Consider the following 23,820-nt stretch of genomic DNA (forward strand, 5'->3'; position numbering starts at 1 on the left):
AGGTAGACCACCGACTGATCTATGCTTGACCTATTCTACTGAATCACCGGATTCAGAATCGTTCAATCGTGGTAGTGGTGATTTAAACCGACTGTGTTCCCCTATTTGCATCGATATCCTGAGCAGTATTAACAAAAAATACCGTGAATATAATTAAACGTATTGAAAAATTATTACATACTATGCAAACAACGTAGACTTTATCTACTACAAATAGTGGTAAATATGTCATGTGTGCTCATTTAATGTACCACCAATTCTTCAGTCGTGCTTATGTGTATTTATTCGTCCTTATATATTTTTCCAATTTTTTTTTTCGATCATTCTCGTACAAGATCGATCAATCTTGTAATATATATTACACGTAACCGACAAGGAACATCCAATCGACAGTTTCCAATTTTCAAAAACTAATAGAGGTAGAAAAAAAATTTGATTTCCGGCAAGCAATCACCGGGTTTGAATAAAAATTCCATCAGGTCGTAGCTGATCACTGCACCCAATCAGATATTTATAAGAAACCCGTTTTGATGGAATTTTTGTTCTATTTTTTATTTTACGATTTTAATCCCTTCGACACGAACATCGACCGATCGTAATACTATCTTAATATCCTTTCGTGCTTCGTCTGTGCGCGTCAAGTTTCATTAAAATCGTAAGTTAACGAATCGGTAACGTTCCTCATCGGTTCGTTATTTTATATTCTTCGCAACTTCGCTCCGATAAAGACGTATTATTGCTACAGTTACGATGGTAAAGTCGAACTACGTTTCCGCGTGTTTCGATGGATCGAGCATGTCCAGTGCATTAACCGAGGCACCCGTAGAATTTTCCTTGCTGCAACATTCACGCGGTATCGCGTTGAAAAATTTATGTGTTTGCGCACCGGCCACGGGAAACGATCATTTATCGACGTTGAAAGTAATATCGATAAATCGTTTGGTGAACGCCAGGAGTTTACGGAACTGCGTACGTTCGCGGTGTCTTCTTACACCCGAAACGGTTTATATACGGCCGAACGGGAAGCACTGTTTCCACGGAGAGAGCGTAATTTCCGGCCAAGTATCTCGCGCTCTTTCCCGCCGCCCCTTACCCGCCTTCTTCCAAATACTGGCCCCGATATCGATCATGAATTGCTTATGTCCCACCTATGGCGAGCCTCGGGGTCACGAGCGATTTTTACGAGAGTCGATCCGCTCGTAAAAATTCACGGATAAGGTGAGCTCGTTTGTAAAATTGAAAAAAAAATAAATACATAAAAAATAGGCGAACGTATTTCCTCCAAGGGGAGAAAACATCAATATTCAACCTGATACTTTTCTACTCAACGTTGAACGATCGTTCGAATTCCAAACTGAAATATTATCATTTCGGGAACACTCCGACCTTCGTATCTACGCAAATAAACACTACGGAACAAATCTAGTTACCCCGCCGTATAATCCTTCGGATACCATCCGACGTTCATTCGAAATATTTTCCTCCCAGCGTCAGTTTACGAGTAATTTTTGGTAATCGAGTTCACTCACCCCCCGTAACGGTGTTCCGCGGCGTTTGCTCGTTCCAACGAGAACCATATTTCTCGGTTGAATTTCCGTCGTCGTTTCGTACGTACAACGAAAGTTAGACACTGGACCCTCGTTTCCCGCGTTATTCGCCCGTGGCATTAGTTATAACCGCGCGTTGTCCGGCTTTTCGAGGTGAGGCGAACGTGAGTTGCGGGTTTCGTTGTCACGTAATCGTCGTTTCGGAGCACCCCTCGAGGCAAATAAATTCCACGGGCGGGGGAGAAAAAGAAAAAGAAAAAAAAAAAAAAAACGAGGCGGTCGACGTTATTGCTCCGAGAGCCGGTACAACGGTTACACGTTCGATGCCGCGACCATCTTCGAGATGTGACCCAAGCCACTCCGTGAAATTCTGGGGATCGTACAGCGAGGATCAGAAGGGTGGTGGAACAGGAGTTTGAGAAATAGAAGGGTCGATGGGAAGGAAATATCGATCCTCGACGTTCGCCAAAATATCCACGACGCGTGTATGCATGTATATACACATCGAAACAATGTTTTTGCCAAGGAGATTTTTTGCTTTCGACGTACGAGTTTCGCGATGTTTCATCCCTTTCGAATAATTTTCGTAAATTATATCGTCGAACGTATCGCGCGCATTGAAAAGGACAAGTGTATCTGTATTTCGGTACGGAAATGTTCACCCCGGCGAAGAAATTAAGGACACTGAGGTTAGATTTATGCCGCGGATACGAGACACTCATTTTTTCAAATTATTACTCTCGCGTGCTTAATGTACAGGTCAGTGGACTTGGATACGGGGCAAGGTCAATAGGAATAATTTTTTATTGAGAATATTTCTCGGACTGTAAATTTACAGATACGTTGGTGTTCTCCGAATGGTGAATCTTATCATTGAATCTTATCTCTGTTACTTTCGACGGTACGAAGAAACGCGTCGGGGTGGAATTGTTTCGAGAGGAGAAAATATTAAGATTTACGACTTCTTCTCGGAGGGTTATTTTTTTTCCACTGGCTGACGAAAATACCATTTCACGGGTGTTGGATACGCCGTTAAATAATCTCGAGCGAAGAATCGCGACCGAGACGAAGATAAACCTTGAAAATTTTTGCACTCCCGTGCAGAATGTTCCATTTAAAATAAATTTCAAAGTTCGAACCAAACCGGGAAGCGCGAAAAAAATAATTCTCCCCGCATGTTTTCGGATCATCGATCAATATCGATGTTGTATCGATATGCAACATTAATATCGTCGATGTAAACGAAACACGCTGTAGAGTGTACTAAAATTCCACGAAATTTTTCTCTATCCAATTCAATTACCGGATGCATTGTAAAGAATATTTTTCTATTCGCTGAAAAGTAAACGCAAATTCACGATACGAGATATAAACGAGATTTTGTATTTTTCATTGGTTTATTGGCTGGTGAAATGTTCGCAGATATTAGAAAAAAGTGTACACACCGTAAAAATTAGTAACAAGTGGTCCTTGTACTCATAATCGAAACGGAAAACCATAAATATATATTTTCCGCACAATTCCTTCGAGTTCTCTTCGTCAAAAAATGAAACTCAAGAATCGTGACTAAGAGACAATATTTTCCATAAATTGTTCCACGAAGGCGTACACGATTAAAGACTCTTTGATAAATATCCTGAGAGTGTACGGTAATAGGAATAATTCCGGAAGGAAGGACGCGTTGCGATCCGTTCATCTCGACGACAGGCAGAGTATCAGGAAATGGCTCCTCCGGAAAAGTACGGCACCGGATACGTTGTTTGCACTCGACGAGCACTCACCGGTAACACTATCGCTGCAAATTGATCGCGACGGAGCAAACAGACTCGATTGGCCGGATTGTTTTTCCGCGGAAATGCTTCGTGAGCGAAATTTCCATGAACAACCCGTACACACGGCGAACCTGTCCGTCATGTTAGATCGTCGATCGAAAGATACAAGAAAAAAAAAAAAAATAAAACGAAAAAGAAACCGAAGAAACATAGACGTCCGTGACTTACTATTTTCGATCGTCCCGAATTTTCAGATGCACGCGTTCGCGCGCGTACAAAGCTGAATATGCATGCGTAGGTTGCACCTGTGTGCAATCGAGTTCGCGTACGAACTCGCGGTGGAACGAACAGGGGAAGGCAGAATGGGATTTGGTGAATTAGGGCTGGCCAGCAGAGCCGACCGCTAATTGGATACCACTTGCTTTTACACCTTCTATGTTTCCGTCAGTTGAAAACAGTGAGCTGGTACAGTACGTGCCAAATTCGCTTATTCGGCAACGAAAACAGTGGCCGTGTCGCGTTCAAAGCCACTGATATGACGCCATCGAGACCACTGGCTTAGGTATCTGGACAGACGTGTGCGAGAAGATAGCTTTATCTTGTCCAAAATCCAACTAAATATAAAAACAAACCCTTCTCCAAAGATATCGTACAAGAAACCCTTTGATCTCGAATAGAGGAGTTCTGTTTCCAACTTGAAACTTGCACTTATTTTATCTAAACTTAGATTACGGTTAGTGTTAAAGTGTATAAGGGAAAGATCCTTCTCGTTACTTTTTCACAGAAGGAAATCTAACGAACGAATTATAATTTGGAGTCGTGGGAAGGGCCGACTTCTATTACGTTTAAAATTTTCTTTAAGCGAGGAAAGTTCCGTCACACGTGCATCGTGACAAGAAAGTAACGAGACCACGAGGAGAAACTTCTCCGTTATTATCCACATTGGTACGTCGTCTTAAGAATACAGCGAGTCCTCGAGTCGAGCCCTCTCGTGCCCCTCGCTTACGTCCTTAGACATATTTTGCGTGCATGTGTCCGGATATTAAATACAGTTTCCTTTTTCATAAAGGAGTACGAACGTGCTCGTAAAGGATCACGACACTGTGTTCGTAAAGCGATGTCGGCTTGGAAATGGAACATCAAAGGAAATTCCTTTCTCGTGTTATTTCGCAACTAATTCGTTAGGAATTGTGCGAGATGTTTTTTACACCGCAAGAGTGGATTTTTTATACGAAAAAAAAAAATATATTGACAATAACAGTACGGTCGAGTGTCGTTTTCGACGAACGGTTCCAGTGAGTAGGTATTTGCATATTCGCGAAGGAGATACTCGAAACTTTCCAAGGTGAGGCCGTATTGTAGCTAAAATTAACTATATTTTCGCTTCAGGTGTAGATTATCGCGTTAACGGGCTCATCGTACAAGACGGATGTCCCATTTCCATTCGGCACAAAGCACGAACCGAGCCGTTCACAATACAAATAACACGTGATGACGTTTACAGATTAGCGAGACCTCAAGACCTTCGGGTCTTACTATAAACACCGATATCCGATTACACTGTGTGTATTTGAGGAAGGATCGTGGAAGCGCCGGACGGGCTGTTATTCGAAAACAAGGTCGTATCAGACTTATGCTTGCTCGGTGTTATTGTATTATTTTCAGATCCTGAATCTATACACGCGTATATACACACACGCGTATAGACAAAGTGACACGAGCGAGTAGAAATTTTATATCACGTTCGGTTAGAGAAACGTTACTCTGTATTCGTCTATCTCGTACAGTTTCAGAAACGTTACACCAGTCGTTAAATTTATTTAGAATACGCGACATCGATGCCAAAATTTGATCTCGGTCGTAAAATGTAATCTTCCTTGTTTCTTTCCCAGCTATACCCATTGTTGTTCGCGATCGTTGTTCCAGCTCGCGCGCATCGAGCCAAAGCGCTCGATGCATCATCCGTTTAACCAGCTGCATCGATAAAGCGACCGGTAGTAATCGTTACGCGAAACTGTTTCAACTTTAGTTAATATCGCGTTATTATCGAAACCCAATACCTAATCTCGAGTGTTCCCCGGGCGTTATCGAAGCACAATTTATTACGAACTAACTATGGACCGGGCTGCGAAGCAAAGGGGTGTAAATAAATGTTCCCGGGAAGATCGATCCCTGTTCGCGAACTTGTCGGTATTTGACGGTGCTCGGGACCCGATAGAAACTGGCTCGCACCGTTCACGTAGGAGGTCTTGATCGAGTTACCCCGAGACAGCGTTCCGAAGCTTGTTTGCACGCTGTGAAAGGTTTTCAATTGCCTCTCAAGAATGCATCGCGCAGAGGGAACGGCTCTTCTTTACCTCTGTACCGTATTGTAATAATAATAGGCGAAAAAATACAGCGTGCGCGTTTGCTCTCGAAATCGCGTCGAGTTTATCGACAGTGTCGAGTACGTCGTTAGCTAAGGATGTTACCGTAGAAATACGGAAACTCGATCTTCTCAAAGAAACGTTTCTCCTCACCGAGGGAGATATTCCGTCGGTTGAAAATTTTCCCGGCCGTGTTCCCGAAGCACATTCGACAATCCGGGGAACAGTATTGGAAGAATTCAAGAGCATTGGAGTATTTACAAGAGTGGACGAAAGTGTGTAGCCAACGTTCGCGAATCGCTTTAATACGCGAGTCACGCGATTGCTTTTATACGTCGATGTCTTTCATCGAAACGATTCGTCGGTTGCGAATTCTAAATTCTTCGAATTTTTTCGGTGGAACTTTCTTCTTCTATACAAGACACACTAACGCGTAGAATTACATAGTAACGCGAGTATTCGTTGAAGAATAAACTGTTAGAGTATTGAATGTGAGTAATTGTATAGGTGTTCCAATAAAGATTAGTGACTTAATTTTCTTTTCAGCTGTAAGAGTAACGGAACGAACTTTCGGAGAAAAATTATTTCGTACGAAAAGGATCATCACCGATACGAACGATTAACACGGAAATTCGTATATTCCGCTCCAATTTTCACCAGACGAGACGTATCAACAAGAAAATTTAAACGTGTATTTCGAAACGTCAGTTTTGGAGCGAATCACTGTCAAGAAGCACGACCGGAACAATGGTCTGAATTCATAGTATTCATGCCGGGTCGCATGCACGATGCACATATGCACACTATCGCGGTGGGTGCAATACGTAGCATCGTGCGGCACGAAACGACGAGGTGTTGGCGTGCACTTAATCTATTAAATTGATCACTCGTAACTCGATAAATATTGAATCATTTTAGGGAACGCTTCGTTCGACGAAAACTTCGAGCGTACTTGTACTAATTACGAATCGATGCTTCACGAAACACGTCGTCTGAAATTAAATGTAAACGAATTGTCGGCAAAGAACACGTGTATCTCCGCTTGGTTAAAAATTCCAAAATATAAATTCTGATTTTACGAAAAATATTATAAGTTATTTCTCTCTCCGATAATCATAACATCGAGTAGTATAACTGGAGAATATACCGGACAAATAATACTACTTCGAACGATTCGAATTTTGAAGCTGCATTACGGAGCAAGGATTAACGTCGCGTACACGTTTTATTCCAAATTTTGTATTCGTTAAACAATATTTTAAACTCCAGCTCGATGAAATTATTACGATACGTTGAAATATGCATTTGGGAGCATCCGAATGAAATTGTTACAAATATCTCGCTCGATCCTTTCAATCGAGAAACAATTGTTTTTCAATTTTCAAACCGTTGTTTGATTGCATTTTGCTCGGAGGACTGGGCAAATTCCCACGAAACGGTGAACTAAAATAACGCAATTCGTGTATATCGTTTCTTAATCCACTCAGTCCGACCGGAGTGACCCCCTCTGTGCAATTTTTTCCATAGCTTGAGTTCACTCGATCTGCCAAAGTGAATTCTCTCCGGGGTTGCGCGCCAGAGTTTATTTCGACAGGACATTTGCAAACTGCGAACGACCTGGCTGTCTTTATTTCTGTCTCTCTCCCCCTTTCTGCGTTTATCTGCCTTTCAAATGCCCCCATTTTTGATTGTCCGGCAAACGATACCAAAGGATTCATTTTTCCAATAATTTTTTTTGTTCCTTGTGCAGCTTCGACGTACGTTCTGTTTTTTTTTTTTTTTATTTTCTTTTTTCTTTCGTACGAACGATCGTTTCGTTGAATCACGTGCGCCATTTCGCGAGTTGCTCGAGAGGGAAATTAAACGATAACGAGAAGTAGCAGGTTTAGGTTCTGTTAAATATTTCATGAATAATTCAGGTATCCATGGCGCTAGACCGGCGCGGCGTTGGCATCTATTTACTTGCATTAATTCCTAATCGTTCGTCGAATTGGCAGACAGCCACTAGCCAGTCGCTTGATGGGTGACCAATTTGATGAAACTGGTGAGATGTCAGACCCGGATCAATCTTCATCCTCGAGAGCAATTAGTGCCCGCGGTGAATCAGTGCGCCTCTATTATGGATCTGCCTCCACTTTATCGAATATGTCTTGGCGGTTTGCGTTCGAGTGGAGACGTTTGAAGATCCACGAAACAATTCGTTCGACACTTCGAACGTCACGATGATTCCTGACGATCGACTCTGTGATCTTGCAACGTTTCTTCGAATCTCGTGAAGACTGAAGCTGGATCATTTTTTATCCGTGCGAAAATCACGCATAAACAGATTCCAAAATGTAATTTTTTTTCCTTGCATCTTACGAATAGGTCTATTATAGAGAAAAAATATAGGTTTATTATAAAAGAAAAATCAGTATATTAAGAAAACAAATAATATTTATTCATTTCTGCACAATTTCTACTGAAAATTATTACTCTATAAATACTCTATAACTATAAATTATCGTACTCTCGTACAACCACCGTAATAATACGCAGAATTTGAAGCAGTCTTGAGAGGGAGATTAAGAGGGTTGGTCTCGCCACTTACACCTCATGAACCTAGAGTACCGATTTACTGCACGCTGCTATCCAAAGTTTATAGCCTTGACCAACAAACTTTCCTTAATTACATATACTCTTCTAGAGATCCCACCATTAGTTACGAGAAACATCCTACTTTGGACATTTTCCTACTTGTGTTTAGCTTAACTTACTTCCACCCTACAACTAGACACGTTTAAGAATATTTAACGCGAGATCTTCTAATCGAAAATGATCTTCTATAGATTTACAGACATCCTGACAATCGTCTTAAACTTTTTAAACTCTCGTATCTAATTAATCCATTATTAAACAGAATAATTCGGAAAAATGAGCAAACAATTTAAAGACGTACAATTGTAACTGACTTTACTGTTTGACTTCCGAACGAATAGAGTCTCTTACAAATATACTAAGCGCGAACAAAGTAATCAGAATTCGTTTGGTAAACGTTGCAGAGAGAAATGCAATGGCACAAAACTGCACTGTTATTAGTCGAGATTTTTTAGGCGGTACAATTAAATGAGTGGAGCAGGTAGAAAGAATATGACTTTCAGGCCTGTAAACTGCCTCGAGTGGAACCTGAAATGAGGCCATTGTTTTATGTTTTCACTGGATGTCGCTCCGAGGACCGGGCGTCTGACCAGCAAGTGTCGGAGCAACATTTCTTAGAGGCCTGCAGACTCTGCATTAAATTATGCTTCCACTATTATACTGCAACTATGGAAATACTAATGTATTAAATGTTACTTCACAAATGTAGCAAAACTCGAGGAACGTCGTTTCGTATTATCGTACAAAATCATTAGGTTTATATTAACTTTTTATAGAATAGAAAAGAATGGAGTAAAATGAATTGGCAACGTACAATTATTTCGTAGAGGAGAGAGAAAAATTGTTCTATTTCGCAAAGAAAGGTTTTTTCTCGTTTATTCCCGTAAACGTGATTTACTATATTTTTTACGTTCGAAATATTAACGAAAAATGTTTAATTATTTCACAGAGGGACATCTGTCCTTTTGAACGTTGACTGGTCCACCGTTCGGCAAACATGAAAAAAATTTCGTAGCGGTTCAATTTTGTAGGAAAAATCGTTTATTCTTTATTTCCGTAAAAGTGCTTTAACGTATTTTTTACGTTCGGTAAATATCAACGAAAATCGACATCCGTCCCTTTGGAGTTCGGTAAACTACGGAAAACATTTTTTAATAATTTCGTAGAGGTTCTATTTTCCAGGAGAACTCGTTTCTTCTTTATTTCCGTAAACTTGCTGTAACGTGTATTTTACGTTCGGTAAATAGCAACGAGAACTTTTTAATTATTTCGTAGAGGGACGTGTGTCCCTTTGATCGTCGATTGCTCCATCGTTCGGTAAACATCGAGAAAGATTTTTTAATCGTTTCGTCGAAATTCTATTTTCCAGGAAAAGTCGTCTCTCCTTTATTCCCGTAGACTTGCTTCAACGTATGTATGTTTTACGCTCGGTGAATGCGAACGAAAACTTGTTAATTATTTCATAGAGGGACGCGTGTCCCTCTGCTCCCCGTACGATTGCTCCACCGATTCCTTGTTCATCGTGATAAGTGCACCGTGAATTTTCCAATGTCAGAGAGTTCCCCTCGCGGCCACCGTTCAATGTCTCCCCCGTAGATGTACACACGCGAGTCCCGTGCATGAATTATCCAATAGATTCGGTGAATTATGCACAGTGACGTATGCCCCGCGGAGTAACGATACTTTTACCCGGGTGGAAGCGAAGGGACGTGGCGGAGAACCCGGTGTAGCTGGGCTCATTGGGCTTCCCCCGTTTGTCTCCCTGCCTTGGGAGCGTGTTCTCTCTTCGACCGACATTCATATTTAAGCCGCGTTCCTCCTAATTAGGCCGCCATCTTGACAAGCTCTAAATTCACAAGCATTGTTCTCGTCGGGCCAAGTCATGCTTTCGGCGCCCAGTCGACCAACGAACGATGAATACCCAGCTTTGTCGTCGGACTTTCCATTTCTTGGCTAATATCGCCCGCAAAAAGACGCATTGTCCTCTTTGCGAGCGATCTTTCCTTCGATCGAAGTCGATTACGAGACGTTACACTCGGAACGTAAGAAAATTCGAAGTTCCGCGCCAATGGGAATCCTCGAAAGACGCGCGCAAGTTCGCGATTCGCGCAGTCGACGAACGAACAATGAATACACAGCTTTGTCGTAGGATTTTCCATTTCTCGGTTAATATCGTGAGCAAAAAGACGCATTGTTCTCTCTACGAGCGATCTTTCCTTCGATCGAAGTCGATTACGAGACGTTACACTCGGAACGTAAGAAAATTCGAAGTTCCGCGCCAATGGAAATCCTCGAAAGACGCCCCGTCGAACGACGTCAAAGAGAAACCGGTCGTTGAGATTCCCCGAACCAGCAGGATTTTAAATATCTCGGGTCTGTAACCGGCTTAACGATGTTTCTGAACGTTGCTGGCTTTTCAACGGGAAGACTTGTTAATGGTTTTCGTCGTTAAGCGCGGCTACGTAGCGGAAAGAAAATTAAAATCGTTCGGGTATCTGCATACGACACGACCGGTAGAATCTCCGGTTGAAATCCCGGGGAAACGTCTAACGCAGACTCTTTCTTTCGCGATCGCGGCGAGTAGGTTTGCTAAAAGCTTTTCCACGGTGCGCGCGAAAGGAAAATAACCTGTTCCTTAATGCCCGGTTTTTATTCGGATCTTGCGTTTCTTCGAGACAGTTGCTCTGTATATTATCCGTTCGAGGATCGGGGGACGAAGAGAAACAGCGGAGAGATCCGTATCGCGAGCGAGACTCGCGCAAAGTGTGAATCTCTAGGAATATTCTCATCGAAAACGATCGTTGCTCGCTCTCGATCTCGAACGTACGTGTCGCGGTATAGGTGTGAACCTCGCGCTCGAGTGTTCCAAATTCGTCGAGGAATAGAAGAAGGAACGATTTCGAATCGACGAGCCTGGCCGTCTCCACTCGTCGATGCGATTCAACGTTTTAACCCTCTCGTGGGTTCTCAAAGAGGGAAGATTAAAATTGAAGCGGACAGAGAACGCGAAGAGTCTCCGAAGTTCGAACTCCTCGTTACCTTGTGGCTCGTGGTCGTTCGGTGGATCGGGGGAATGAAAAAAAAAAAGAAGAAATTACTATCTGCCGATGGACGGGGCGTCTGCGACGATGAATTCGAGATATACCCCTGGGAGTAGAAATCTCGAGTAGAATTGGACCGCGAGGGTCTGCCGCGCAAGCATTCCCAGCTTTCGAGTTCAGACTGATACGGCGCCTACGTCTAGTCGCCGGCTGGCGTCCTCGAGGCTGCATCGAAGAGTATGATAGGGAAAACGTCTCGACCGGGGCACTCGGTGTAAACTGCGATTTGCATTCGAACCGATGTTCCTGCCGACGAGTCGAGCACTCGCCATGCTCGGTTGTCTACGCGTTGAGAAATTCCGAGTCCCCGGTTGTATATTTGCGAAACGTTCGAAGTTATCCTTCCGTGTTATCGAACGGTCCGGTGGTCGGACGGTCCGAAAATCGTGCACGGTTCTAGCCGATGAGAGGGCAGCGAGCCATAATTATCTTTCGAGAGCAAACATATTTCGCTCGCCGATGGAGATTGTTGTTGCTTGTTGTCGAGCCATGTTTCGTATACTCTGGGTGTGCGCGTTTGCGTACGAGAAGTCTCCAAGGAATATTTGTACGCTGGCTGGATGACTAACGAGGTTATCTCCGAAGTTTCGGAATATATGGAAGGCAGAAGGTGAGGTGGTGACACGATCGCTTTGTCAGACGCGAGCGTGAAAGTTATCCAAATGGTACCTTTGTTTCTATAAATGGAACGGTGCGGGTGTCTTGACACGAGTTACGGATGTTTTTCGGACAAGTTCAACCCACGTACGCAAGAATGATCGTGGAATATAAAATAATATATTATTCTTCAAACGACAGAGAGATTCCTACCGAACTGTCTTTCTTCGTGTCGGTATAATTTTAGTACGAATCACCGAAGAGGACCCGATGAATCGAGAGACGATTAAAATCATCGTGTCTGTACTTCTTTGGGAAATAACGTAATACGGTCTGCCAGAGGTAGCAGTATCCGTCGAACGAGTACCTTTGCGAATAAACTCTGCTTCTGTACGTATTCGTGAAATATCCTCTCCGGAGACAGGAAAATTTCAGAGAAAGAGAAAGACAGACGAGAGAGAAAGAGAGAGAAAAAGAGAGAGAACGCTGCTCCGTGCTAGCAGACAATGCCACTCATTACGTCGAGTAATTGATAGGAGGGAAGAACTGGTGTACGTAGACGCCGTAATAAGGGCAGCCTAACGATAAAAGGGCACGGTAAGTGGCACGTGTCAGTGACTTCAGAAGTTCTTCAGACGAATGCTACCTCCGTCATCCTCGAAATATTACCTTCCACGGTGGTGCGGGTACTTCGTTTCACCAGAGTCCGACGTCTGTCTTCCCTCGCGCGTTGTGTCGCCACTCGTTTTCACTCGAAGCTCCCCTCCCTGCTTAATTAACGGAACTTCTGACACAACACCCGCGGACTGCGTGTCACTCTCGTTCCTGGTTACGCGAAACCAGCACGTAGCAGCCACGTTTCGAATCTCCGTTGACTTTCTCGCGTTCTCTCGTCGTTGTCTACCACCGTCGTACCGTGGCTTCTGTATTTTTATTTCGTCGTGTGGTTTTATCATCCGAGGCAGCAACAGTGAACGGGTTCACGACGTTGCTCGTACAAGGATCCACACCGAACCTTATTGCTCGAAACCTCACGGGGAACGAGGTTTTGGTCTTCGTTACAGCCTGCTGTTGCAGAGTTACGAACATAGCGATTTATCGCGCGGTAGTTGGCAATACTGTTGCACGATTGTTCGAACGATCGTCCCGAAGTGTTCGAAGTCGTGCAACCTACCTTACAACGCGCTAAACGCGAATATAGCCCTGTCGGGTATCATTGTTGCAACTCGTGCAACTCGTTGTGGCGGAACTTGCTACGCCTATGGCGCTTGTTGAATCTACGGTAGAATCGGCCAGGTTTATACGGAACGAGTAGTTTAATTTCAGAATTTCCAGAACTTCAACTCGTGGAATTTACTCACGTAATCGCTGCGTTCTCGTTAAACGGTTACAACGCTACAAATTTTCATTTGGAATCGCGTCGCGCGTACCTGCACGAAGATATTGAATCGCAACCGGCGAGTACAATTCCAGAAGTAATTGAAGAATTGCTTTTCATTTTCCATTCGTAACCCGAGAATTTATTTGCGTTGTACGGGCAGCCTGCTTCCTGATGCTGGGCTCGTTCCACGGATTAATTTCTTCGTTTATCTGGCGAGCCTTGGATAACAAGAGACTCCTTCCAGGAAAATAAGAAGCTTTGGGTAATTATAGTCTACCGTTCGAGGAGCTTGTTTTTATTACATCATCGGCCGAGAGTAGCACCAGTGTTCTCGACTTCCAGAAAACATTAATAATGTAAAAACATTAACGATTAAATGGTGTATAAAGAATGCCTCGCGAATCGCGTAAAGTAACTTCGATTTTATCATGGCAATCGTGAAACTTTGAGTTATTGCACTTACAGAATAACTCTTCCAATTACCAGTATCCTTGTATATATACATTACACGTTCCTTTGTAAAAAAAATGAATTTCACACTCGATTATTATCGCGATAAAACTTCCATAAAGGTCAGAAAATGTAAAATAAGCGAAACTCGAGAAACGAGTTTCAATATTTAAAAATCTTACTCGTTGGGGTATAGCGATTTGCATTTTTCTCGCGCTGTGTAATTAGCTGTGACGATCCACCCTTTAGTGAAAATGCTTCCGACGCCACGATCCGAGTAGAAATTTATCTGCATTACGTTGGATGTTAATTACGTGTTTCAAAGTTAGCGAGCGCAATGAGAAATGCTCTGGCTGCCGTTCGTTGATAAAAAAAGAAGAAAAAAAAAAGAACGGTAAAAAAGAAAGGGCAGCTACCGGCGCCGCAGTTACCCTGTTTCATGGTGTCGGTTGAGTTGTAAGCATCGCTAAACTTGAAACTGAGCTGTCAGCCTTTAATAGACCGCAATTAGTAGGCTTTGCAACGGGCCGACTTCTAACGCCAGCCGTTACTAATTACGGATATCACGTTCACGCGATATTCAGAATTACACGCGACGTTATCGCGTTCCAACGATGCGACAGCGAACGAACCGTTGAAAACAATCGGGTAATTATTTTTTCCGAGTACTCGATCAATTACAGCGAACGAATAGGCAATCATTATTGGTACTTCGTATCGTAATTGTTCTACAAGAAGGATGTAGAAACAAGAATAATATGTATATGTGTTTGACGAAGATGGTAAAGATGACTCCAAGGTCACTCTGCATCGGATCGTTTGATTTATTGTGAATAGAATATTAATAAGAATACAAGTCGGTATGTGTCATGTTCGTAACATCACAGATCATTGAATTTTCTGATTTTTGTTATTATTATACAGATATGAATATGTGGTACTGATAACCTTAGAATGACCTTCAATATCAGGGGAGAGTTTTAAAATGTACCACGACGAACGAAACGTTCTCATAGAAAATAGAGTCTTCGTAGAACGAGGAATTTTTCAAAATATTTTTCTTACATTTCGAATGGAGAACCGCGTCTTCGATTCTCGTGGTTATCCGTCCTTGAAAGTCAGCCTCAATCGTCCAGTCTGTATCAACCAATCGAGTACAGCGACGTTGAGCTCTCGCGCTTTCGTTCGAAGAGTTCTCGTTAATTTACGATTGCGAATATCGTGGTATTTGTTTAAAGAAATCGTTCGGTCCACTCAAGTTCGAAAAACCTGTTTTTCCCATTCGGCCCGTACTCTTTAACTCCACACACGAAACGTTTACCAACCTCGTGCCTCCATCTGTTGCGACGCTAATTGCGAATGGCTGTCAGTGCGAAATGTCCACGTAGAATGAAATATGAGCCACAGCCACGGTGTGGAAAAGTGCGCGTAAATTGTTTCTCGTCGTTTATTCATCGACTCAATTATCCGCGAGGGGCATCATCGAATAAGCTGAAAAACGCTCGTATACCAATTACCGCAAATTAATAGGGGGACGTTCGTTACAAAACGACCGGATTAATGACGGATTATCGTTAGATTAAACTAACGCGCACAAAAAAAGAAAAAACGTGCACGTTACCGTTCGCGACCACCTGTGTTTCATCGACAAATTGCAAGTACATTGTAATACGTTTCTATACGTTAAATACGTTGTTTTCACGAACGTTCCCTAACCGTAATTATCGTGCATACGTTAAACGTACACGTTTATTTCTTTGTATTTTTCAATTTTATATAGTTTCAATTGAAATTTTACGCACACCGAATCTCCAAGGCAATAGCTCTTTCGAACAAATAAATGGAAGACTTTTTTATGACGAAAACACGAACAAACGACCGGAGCACCTAGTAATCGATTCACGTGGATGTTGTTTTCGCACACGACTCGTTCCCACGTATCGATGACGATAACGATCTTTCCTACATTTGTTATTCCAAAGAGGGATCAGAGTCGGCAAACACAGGCTTTACCGTGAAATCCGAGCCCGAATTAATATCACCAGCAGCGAATGACATTAATGCATTCACTTGCACCCGGGGATATCCGTATCGATTGCTCCCGGCTATTATTTTCGGAATCGACAACGTAACCGTGCTCGATCGCGTCGAAGAGCGCCCGAAAATCACTGCACCGCATGTGCAACCTGCATCCGTACGTTTCGATTACGTATTTTCCCGTTTCCTGATCAAATATTTGTGGTTAAGTCGTAACGACGATATTTTAGCTGCATCTTGTCTATCACGCTCGTTTGCACTTCCGACATTATTAATCTTCCATATTTGTATATATTGAAACAAATTTGGTACATCACTGGAATTTATACATATATATATATATATAATACTTCAATGGCAAAGAAAATTCTCAGCGTTATCGTCTCGTTGAGAAACGTTCGTACGTTTGCGCGAAGACGTTAAATAAATAAATAAAAAATTAAGATGAATTCTCAGCGAGCGAGTGTCGGTCTCGTGACGAACGTAGCTCGCGTTAATTGGAACGGTAGTCGCGATCGCAGTGACACTCGGTTCCTTTGTATCTTTAGCGTAGTTTTTCCGTTAGAACCGGCGTCTCGTTATCGGGGTGGATATAATGACACATCGATGGCGAGTTGTGCTCTAATCGGGACGAGTGGTTCGCCCCGTACCCGAGCGTGGCTCTCGAGTGGTTCATCTCGACGCAATGAAATCTAGTGGTTCAATCTGGAGGCAGTGGCCAGCCGCAGGGCTGTTTGTGTTCGCCCGTGTTAGCTCTGACCGGTACACGAGGATCATTCATCCCCGGAGTGGAGTTCCCGTGCAACGCAGAATGCTTTCCGGCCGAATAGAAATTCAGCCAGACCCGCCTCGTTAACTATCATGTCCACGCAAGATGGTCGATGTACACTCAACGGTTTCGCCGCTGATGAAAGCACGCCGAGTGCATTCCACTTGGACTTCTTCGATGGGCTGTACCATCTTGAGGAGAATGCGCGCGGTGATCTTATCGTGGATATTTTTTTCCAATATTTGAATCGAATCTAGACTGTTATTTTCAGGAGATAGTTATTCATATTCCGGAGAGTGACTTACACTGGTTCGTATTTAACATAAACACTCCAATTGGACTTCTGGGATGAGTACCAGTACGAGTACTACTACTTCTCGAGGAGGATGCAAGCGGTAATCTGATCGTGGATCTATTTTAGGAATATTAAATCGAGACTAGAGTGTTATATTTAAGAACCAGTTTTGTATTTTATAGACAGTTAGTAATCCAGTTTACGTGATGCTACGTGATCTAACAAATTCGGAAATCGGTTAAAGATTTAACCGATCGGTTAAAGACCATCGGTTCAGCGATGAAAATATTCAAAAATTCGCACGCGTTACTTTCAATATCGCCGTTTATTCCTCGGTTCCGGTATCCATTGATCAATGACCGGCGCGCGTTAACCGAGAAACGATTTCTTCTCGGGAAATTTTCGAAAAAATCAACCCCGAGCGTTCTCGCGCGGGATGGTTAACGATCGTAAACTTTGGCCTCGTCTATTCAAAGGTGTTCCATCATCGATGAAACAACACCCGGTGGCTTCTTGCCCGGCTTCTCGGAGGGCCCTTAATCGCGTTTTTTTTTTCTCCCTTCTAATCATTTCTCCCGCGGGACGCGACGATTTTTATTTATCTCGGACAAGCTGAAAACGTCGGGTGGAGAAAGAACACGCTGCGCGTCACGGAGCGGGACGTGATTAATCGTCGAGTTGCAACGACGACGACGAGAACGACGACGACTCCCTTCACCTCGCGAGAAACTCTTCCCCCTAGTCGTCGGCTTCTGAAAGGCAGTCGAAGGAGCGGAGGAAACGTCGCGAGCCCGGACGCGGCGGGCGCAAAGAAGGCCATTAGAACGAAATAGGTCAATTAACCAGATTCGTATCCTGTCGTAAGTATCTCTGCGTGACATAAGGTGGGAAAAAGGGAATCCGGTGGTGCTCTTCGAGAAACGGAGATGGAGACGAACGAGATGGAGAAACGGCGGGGGCTCGACGTCACGAGGGCACCCGTCGTGCTTTGCGGAAGGTCGACCGAGAAGAGAGAGAGTACGTGGGTGCTTGCACACGTGTGTCTCTATATACGTGTGTATACGTGTGTATATATATATATATATATATATATATATATACTTGTACACGTGTGTAGACGTGCGCGCGGGACAGAGGACGAGCGTACGAGGGAGAGAACTCGGCTTAATTGGGGACGAGAGGAGGCTCGTAATTTCGCGTCGCGACGCGAGGGCACCGATGCCCGGGCGCCGGTAATTTGTAATCCGTATGCTCAGACATCGCTACGCTCCTGACGGACCAAGATCAGGGTATTAACGGGGCCGCGATCGCGCGTGGCATCGCATAACCGAGTCCCACCAACCGCGACACGAACCATATGGAATCGACGGTCTTGGATTCCTGGAACGCGAAACACAACCGCGACGACTGTACACACTTCGAATTTGTATTCCTCGTATTGTTCGATCGCGCGGCTCGTTCGACTCGTGTCTCGCGATTGGATAGAGAATCGATGAGACGTCTCGCGAGGGATTTCTCGACCGACGTCACGGACCGGAATCAAAGACGAGTTTGCTCGTGTCGGGCGAAATGATTAAAATTGTCGAAAGAAGCGTAAATTCGTGCGAGGACAGTAACGCGTGAACGTAAGTAATTAAATATCGTGTGTATAGGATATGACAAAGTCGATTTGCAAGAAGAGATGGAAGAATAGAGGACGAGTTTGCTCGAGCGATATGATTTAAATTGTCGAAAGGAGCGTAAATTCGTGCAAGAATTGCAACGCGTGAACGCTGTTGCTCTTGTTTGGAGTCTACGTTGATACATCGACGTACGAGAAAAAATGATAAAAGTTAAATTAAAAAAAAAAAAATTGAGTATCGTACACGTGGAAGAATAAAATACAAAAATTCCAAACCGTGTAATTTTAGATCACACGTACTTTATTCTCTGTGTAGAATAAACGATGGTAATGAACATTACCACCAACTTTGGAACTATAACGCTAGGTAAATGTTTGGCAAAACAATGTCTATCCGGATAACCAATTTAGCGTTTAATTTAATGAAAACGTTTACAACGTTGTATGTACGGTACGTGCGCGAGGAGATTGCGTTTAGAGTTATGGCGGGTCCCATTCGTTCAGGGGCCATCTCCTCAGGCGCGTACGGGACAGATATACACACATCCTTATCACGTCTAACGAGATTGCCTCTGAACAAATAGAACCTGCCATAACTCTAGACGCAATCTCCTCGCGCTCGCACCATAGGTCTTCTTCAATCTACCATCCCACGAGTAACAAGAAAAATTGTTTTATAACCGATAAATCAGCGGTAAATGGAAGTAAATTATCAAGTTCGATAGAACAATTTACGAGGATCTAGTGGAGTATTTGCAAATATTTAACGCGTTGTATTGGACGACACGATATTTACAATCTTATTCCGTTCTTATCGTTCTTTATTGTGAACTAAGTTTTTACTATTAGCTTTAATTGGTATTGTAAATATTTTATTGTTTCGAGGAACAATATTAGCTTTGCTCAATTAATTCGGATTAGGTGTCTGTTTTTCGTGATGGTTAAAAGGAAAAGGGAACGAATTTGTTAACTGTCGTCGGCAAATTTTCCGTCCAGACATTTGAACGAATATGTAAGGATTTTCCTGGAAGAAAATCTAAGGAACTAACATCTCGAAGGAAAAGTCAATGGTTGGTAGAGCGTATGTTCGCCACCATGAGAAAAGGCTGAGCATTAAGAGTTGAGTTATCGTCGAAAAAACTCTCGTCACTTTGTCGACTGTAGCTTTCCTTTTACGGGAGCTACAAAAAAACGTTTTTGAGACGAAGGAAATGGATATTTTTGTAACTTTACTCGAGCATTATTCTTGCAGATTCGTAGAAATTTAACTGGAGCAAAATTATTGCAGATTCGTAGAAATTTAACTTCAGTGAAATCATAGTAGATTCGTAGAAATTTAACTTTAGTAAAATTATTGTAGATTCGTAGAAATTTAACTGAGGTAAAATCATTGTAGATTCGTAGAAATTTAACTTCAGTAAAATTATTGTAGATTCGTAGAAATTTAACTGAGATAAAATTATTGCAGATTCGTAGAAATCTAAGTGGAGCAAAATTATCGCAGGTTCGTAGAAATTTAATTCGAGCAAAATTATTACAGAGTTGTAGAAATTTAACTCGAGCAAAATTATTACAGAGTTGTAGAAATTTAACTCGAGCAAAATTATTACAGGTTCGTAGAAATTAAACTCGAGAAAAAAATGTTGTAGATTCGTGAGAATTTAACTCGAACAAAATAAAAATCGAATGTTTGCATTGGACGAGAATTCAGTTTTCTCTGATTTGAAAACTTCGAGGCGGACGACATTCGATTACGCGTAAAACCATTGGGATGTGTACGAATAGATACGAATCTGTATTAAAGAAGCGGATTACGGTTTTCTCTCGAAAGAAACTCGTTCCCAGCTCTGTGCAATTTCGTTTAAGATCATGTGCAGAACTAAGCTGCAACTATTACCGGCTCTTTGGAATCTCTCAAAGCTTTCCGTTTATACGTTTTTCCTCGTAAGGGTACACTTTGCAGACGGATAATTAAATGGAAAAAAGATATTGCGGATTGTCGATGTAAGACTATCGCAGTAATTGCTTCTTGCTTATTTCTTGCAACGGTCGTTCGTTCTGAAGTAAATATTCGACATTTTGAAAATTGTTGAAACCAACTATTATTTATACAGTGTCTGCAATTTCTATAAAGATAAAATAATAATAACAACGTATTCTCTCTTCTAATTCTTCCGCGTTAAGTCGATCGCTAAAAACACGTTTTCGAGGAATCGCAATTATAATTCGATTGTTTGTACTAAATCATTTGACACACTCGACACGATTAACTACTGATCGATACTGTTCCAGCTTTAAAAGGGAATTAATAATAACACTTCGTTCTTATCAGAGTAGAATATAATGGACACGGTAGACAAATATTTGTCCTTTTTCGAACAGAAGGCTGAAGAAATTTGATTTCGTTCATAGATGGAGGAATTTCTATTTGAACACCGTAAAGAGTTGTGCATTATATATTGCGCTTGCTTTGATAATTTCGACAAATTTCCCAGCCTCTGACAATCTAAATAGAAATACGAGAGTTCGCGCTGTAACGAGAGACGGCGGCAGTACATTTTTAATTATACTTTAAAACGCAATATTCGCTGATATTCCAGTCCTCCACGATGGAGGTCGTAATGAAAAGCCACTTATTGAGGTACAACCCGGCATTATAATCTCCCGATTATAAAGAATTCTTTGAAAATCTCGCGGGTGGACTGATTCTAGGCAATCGAATTATCCTCGAGCGTCAATAATGAAATATTTTAATTTTCCACGAGAAGACGCTGAAATTTACTACGATAAAAATACTGGTCCCCGGAAAAAAAGATACGTCTTCCGTCTTCCGTACTATTAAAAATACGATAAAAAATATCGAACGCGAAATTTGCTAGAAAAATAATTTTTTCAAAAATTATTTTTCTGTAGACAACTTACAATTAATATTTCCCTAACGATACCGTGTTGTCTTTTCCTTCACGAAGTTAAAGAATCAATCTTTTTTTTCCATAACTGAGAAACATTTGATTCAGTCCCGTCATTACATAAAATCATTGATCGTAATTTCTCCACTGTTTACAATTCTCTGTACGCAGCAAAAATCATTGAACTTTTTCGAAACTCCGGATAAACCATTAGCGTGGCTTGGCCCCCGGTAAGTGATTTCCAAAGTCACGAACGGTCACGGTTAATAGAGAAGTATCTCAAAAAATGATTGATGCCCGGTTGCCTGCTTTACATGACTGCAGGGAAGATTAATGTCCGCCAGATATGGTATATCTGCATTAAGACGTGAGTAATAGTTCTCGGCGTAGCCAGTTGATCCTTCTGATATACGGACGCATCACCAGCGAAAATATACATGTACGCACGGACATGTACGAAGATCGATTCGACAAACTGGGTACAGAGGTTCTTATCGTCGGTCAGCTTCTACGCCAGTCTCTGCCCGCTGCTACTACCGATGGTTTACCCACGAATTCGGGCCAAAGCATTCGTGTATTTACCAGAACGCTCAATGAAAATCTGGTGGGGGTTACGATCTGATCGATGCTCCTTCGACGGGTTTACTTTGTAACGTGCACTATCAACGATGCACCCGAACACGTGTTCCAATGACGAATACGATTTTACGTGCGTTCGAGGCATCGATCGATGCATAACCTTCTATTGTACGTTTTGCTGTATCGTTCGATATCTGGACAATTTGGAATATTATTACGAGCGAAATTTACCGAAATCAACAGCTTGGTAACGATGTGACACAGCAAGTCCCGCTTTCAAGGGATAGAATAGAGGACGTTGATTAGCTTGAAAGCGGGGTAGATTGGAAAATTGAAAAGAATACTCTTCGATGGTATTCAAATTGAAGGATTAGAATTTTTAGAAAAGGTTGTTTTACTTTGAGTTAGAATTTTGTGTTTGAGAAACGAATGATTGTGCATTGTTATGAAAATGCAATTTGTGAGAGAGAAGATAAATTTTTTTTTCAATGGTGAACATCGCTTATAAGCACTCTTTGTAGTTCCTCGCAGTAGCAATTTTCATGTCGAACCGAGATCGCTGAGAATAGCGGAAAGGTATTGCTCGAATCCGGGGTAAAAATTGTCGCTCTAAAGCGGGATTTCCAGGGCGAATTTCCATTTGCGATTCTCGCGAAAATAAATTGCGCGCAAATGTTTTAAATACCGAATAACCGAAACATTGCTTCTCCCCCCACGGAAAACGATCGGTCCCGTTTCTTTCACACTTGTTTAAAATATTTCACGTGTAAATCATTTTTCGTATTCACTTCACCGTTGCGTTTTTTCCGCGTAAAATGACAAGAGGATCCGTGTAAAAAATATACGCTTCCGTTTAAAAATCTGGGCGCGATTGTAAAAAATGCACGCATCGTTGCGTTCGTGAAAAAAGAAAAAAAAAACAAAAATCTGGTTCCGTGAATGCGGTGTTCTTTGATCCATTCACCCTTTTGCTCTGACAATTTGCTGCCCCGATTGCAATCAGAAACAACGACGCAGCTTATACCGGTATCCGTGGTGCGCATGTCACGAGCACCACGAAATCATCCCACAGTATCCTCGTTAGAGATTCATTTTCGAACCGCGGACAAAATTCAACGACGCCGCGGCTATTTATTATAAAATCTCCGTGTCCCGTTGTTGGTTGTTCGCAATCGATAAAAGCCTACGTAGGACGTATCCAGAATGTCCGCATGATAAATATTAAAAATTTCTCCCACGGATACACCATCGAACGTACAGAGGATTCCGTTCTCCATTTTTCTGTTTCCATTTCTCTGTACTCCATTTTTTTGTTCTCCATTTTTTTGTTCTCCATTTTTTTGTTCTCCATTTTTTTGTTCTCCATTTTTTTGTTCTTCATTTTTTTGTTCTTCATTTTTTTGTTCTTCACTTTTTGTTCTCCATTTTTTTGTTCGCCATTTTTCTGTTCTGCATTTCTTTGTTCCCTGTTTCTCTGTTCTCCATTTCTCTGTTCCCCACTTTTCTATTCTCCGTTCTTCTGTTTTCCATTTCTCCGTTTCCATTTCTGTGTTTTCCATTCCTCCGTTCTCCACTCTTCAATTTTCCATTCCTCTGTCCCCCATTTTTCTGTTCTACCATTTCTCCGTTCTCCGTTTCTCTCGATCCTCTTACCGGTGTGTCTACAAAGTGGATGAAACGCGGGAAATCACGAACAACCGGGGGTATTCTGGCTCACAGAGACGACGAGAGAGACAGAGAGATAGAGATAGAGAAGTAT

General features: G+C 42.3%; 2 protein-coding genes across 12 annotated transcripts in view; one reads left to right on the top strand and one right to left on the bottom strand.

Moving 5' to 3' along the window:
* Positions 1–6,744, top strand: part of LOC143152964 (uncharacterized) — a 78,402-nt gene extending 71,658 nt beyond the window's left edge. The window contains exons 4-5 of the mRNA XM_076323645.1: positions 6,232–6,496; positions 6,604–6,744. Coding sequence (XP_076179760.1) covers positions 6,232–6,496; positions 6,604–6,681 — 343 coding nt within the window. The 3' untranslated portion in view covers positions 6,682–6,744. The remainder of the gene's footprint in view (positions 1–6,231; positions 6,497–6,603) is intronic.
* Rg (A kinase anchor protein rugose) overlaps positions 1–23,820 on the bottom strand; it is a 543,414-nt gene that overhangs the window by 184,245 nt on the left and 335,349 nt on the right. The gene's annotated exons all lie outside the window — the stretch shown is intronic.

Source organism: Ptiloglossa arizonensis, chromosome 11, assembly GCF_051014685.1.
Source record: "Ptiloglossa arizonensis isolate GNS036 chromosome 11, iyPtiAriz1_principal, whole genome shotgun sequence".
Lineage (NCBI taxonomy): Eukaryota > Metazoa > Arthropoda > Insecta > Hymenoptera > Colletidae > Ptiloglossa > Ptiloglossa arizonensis.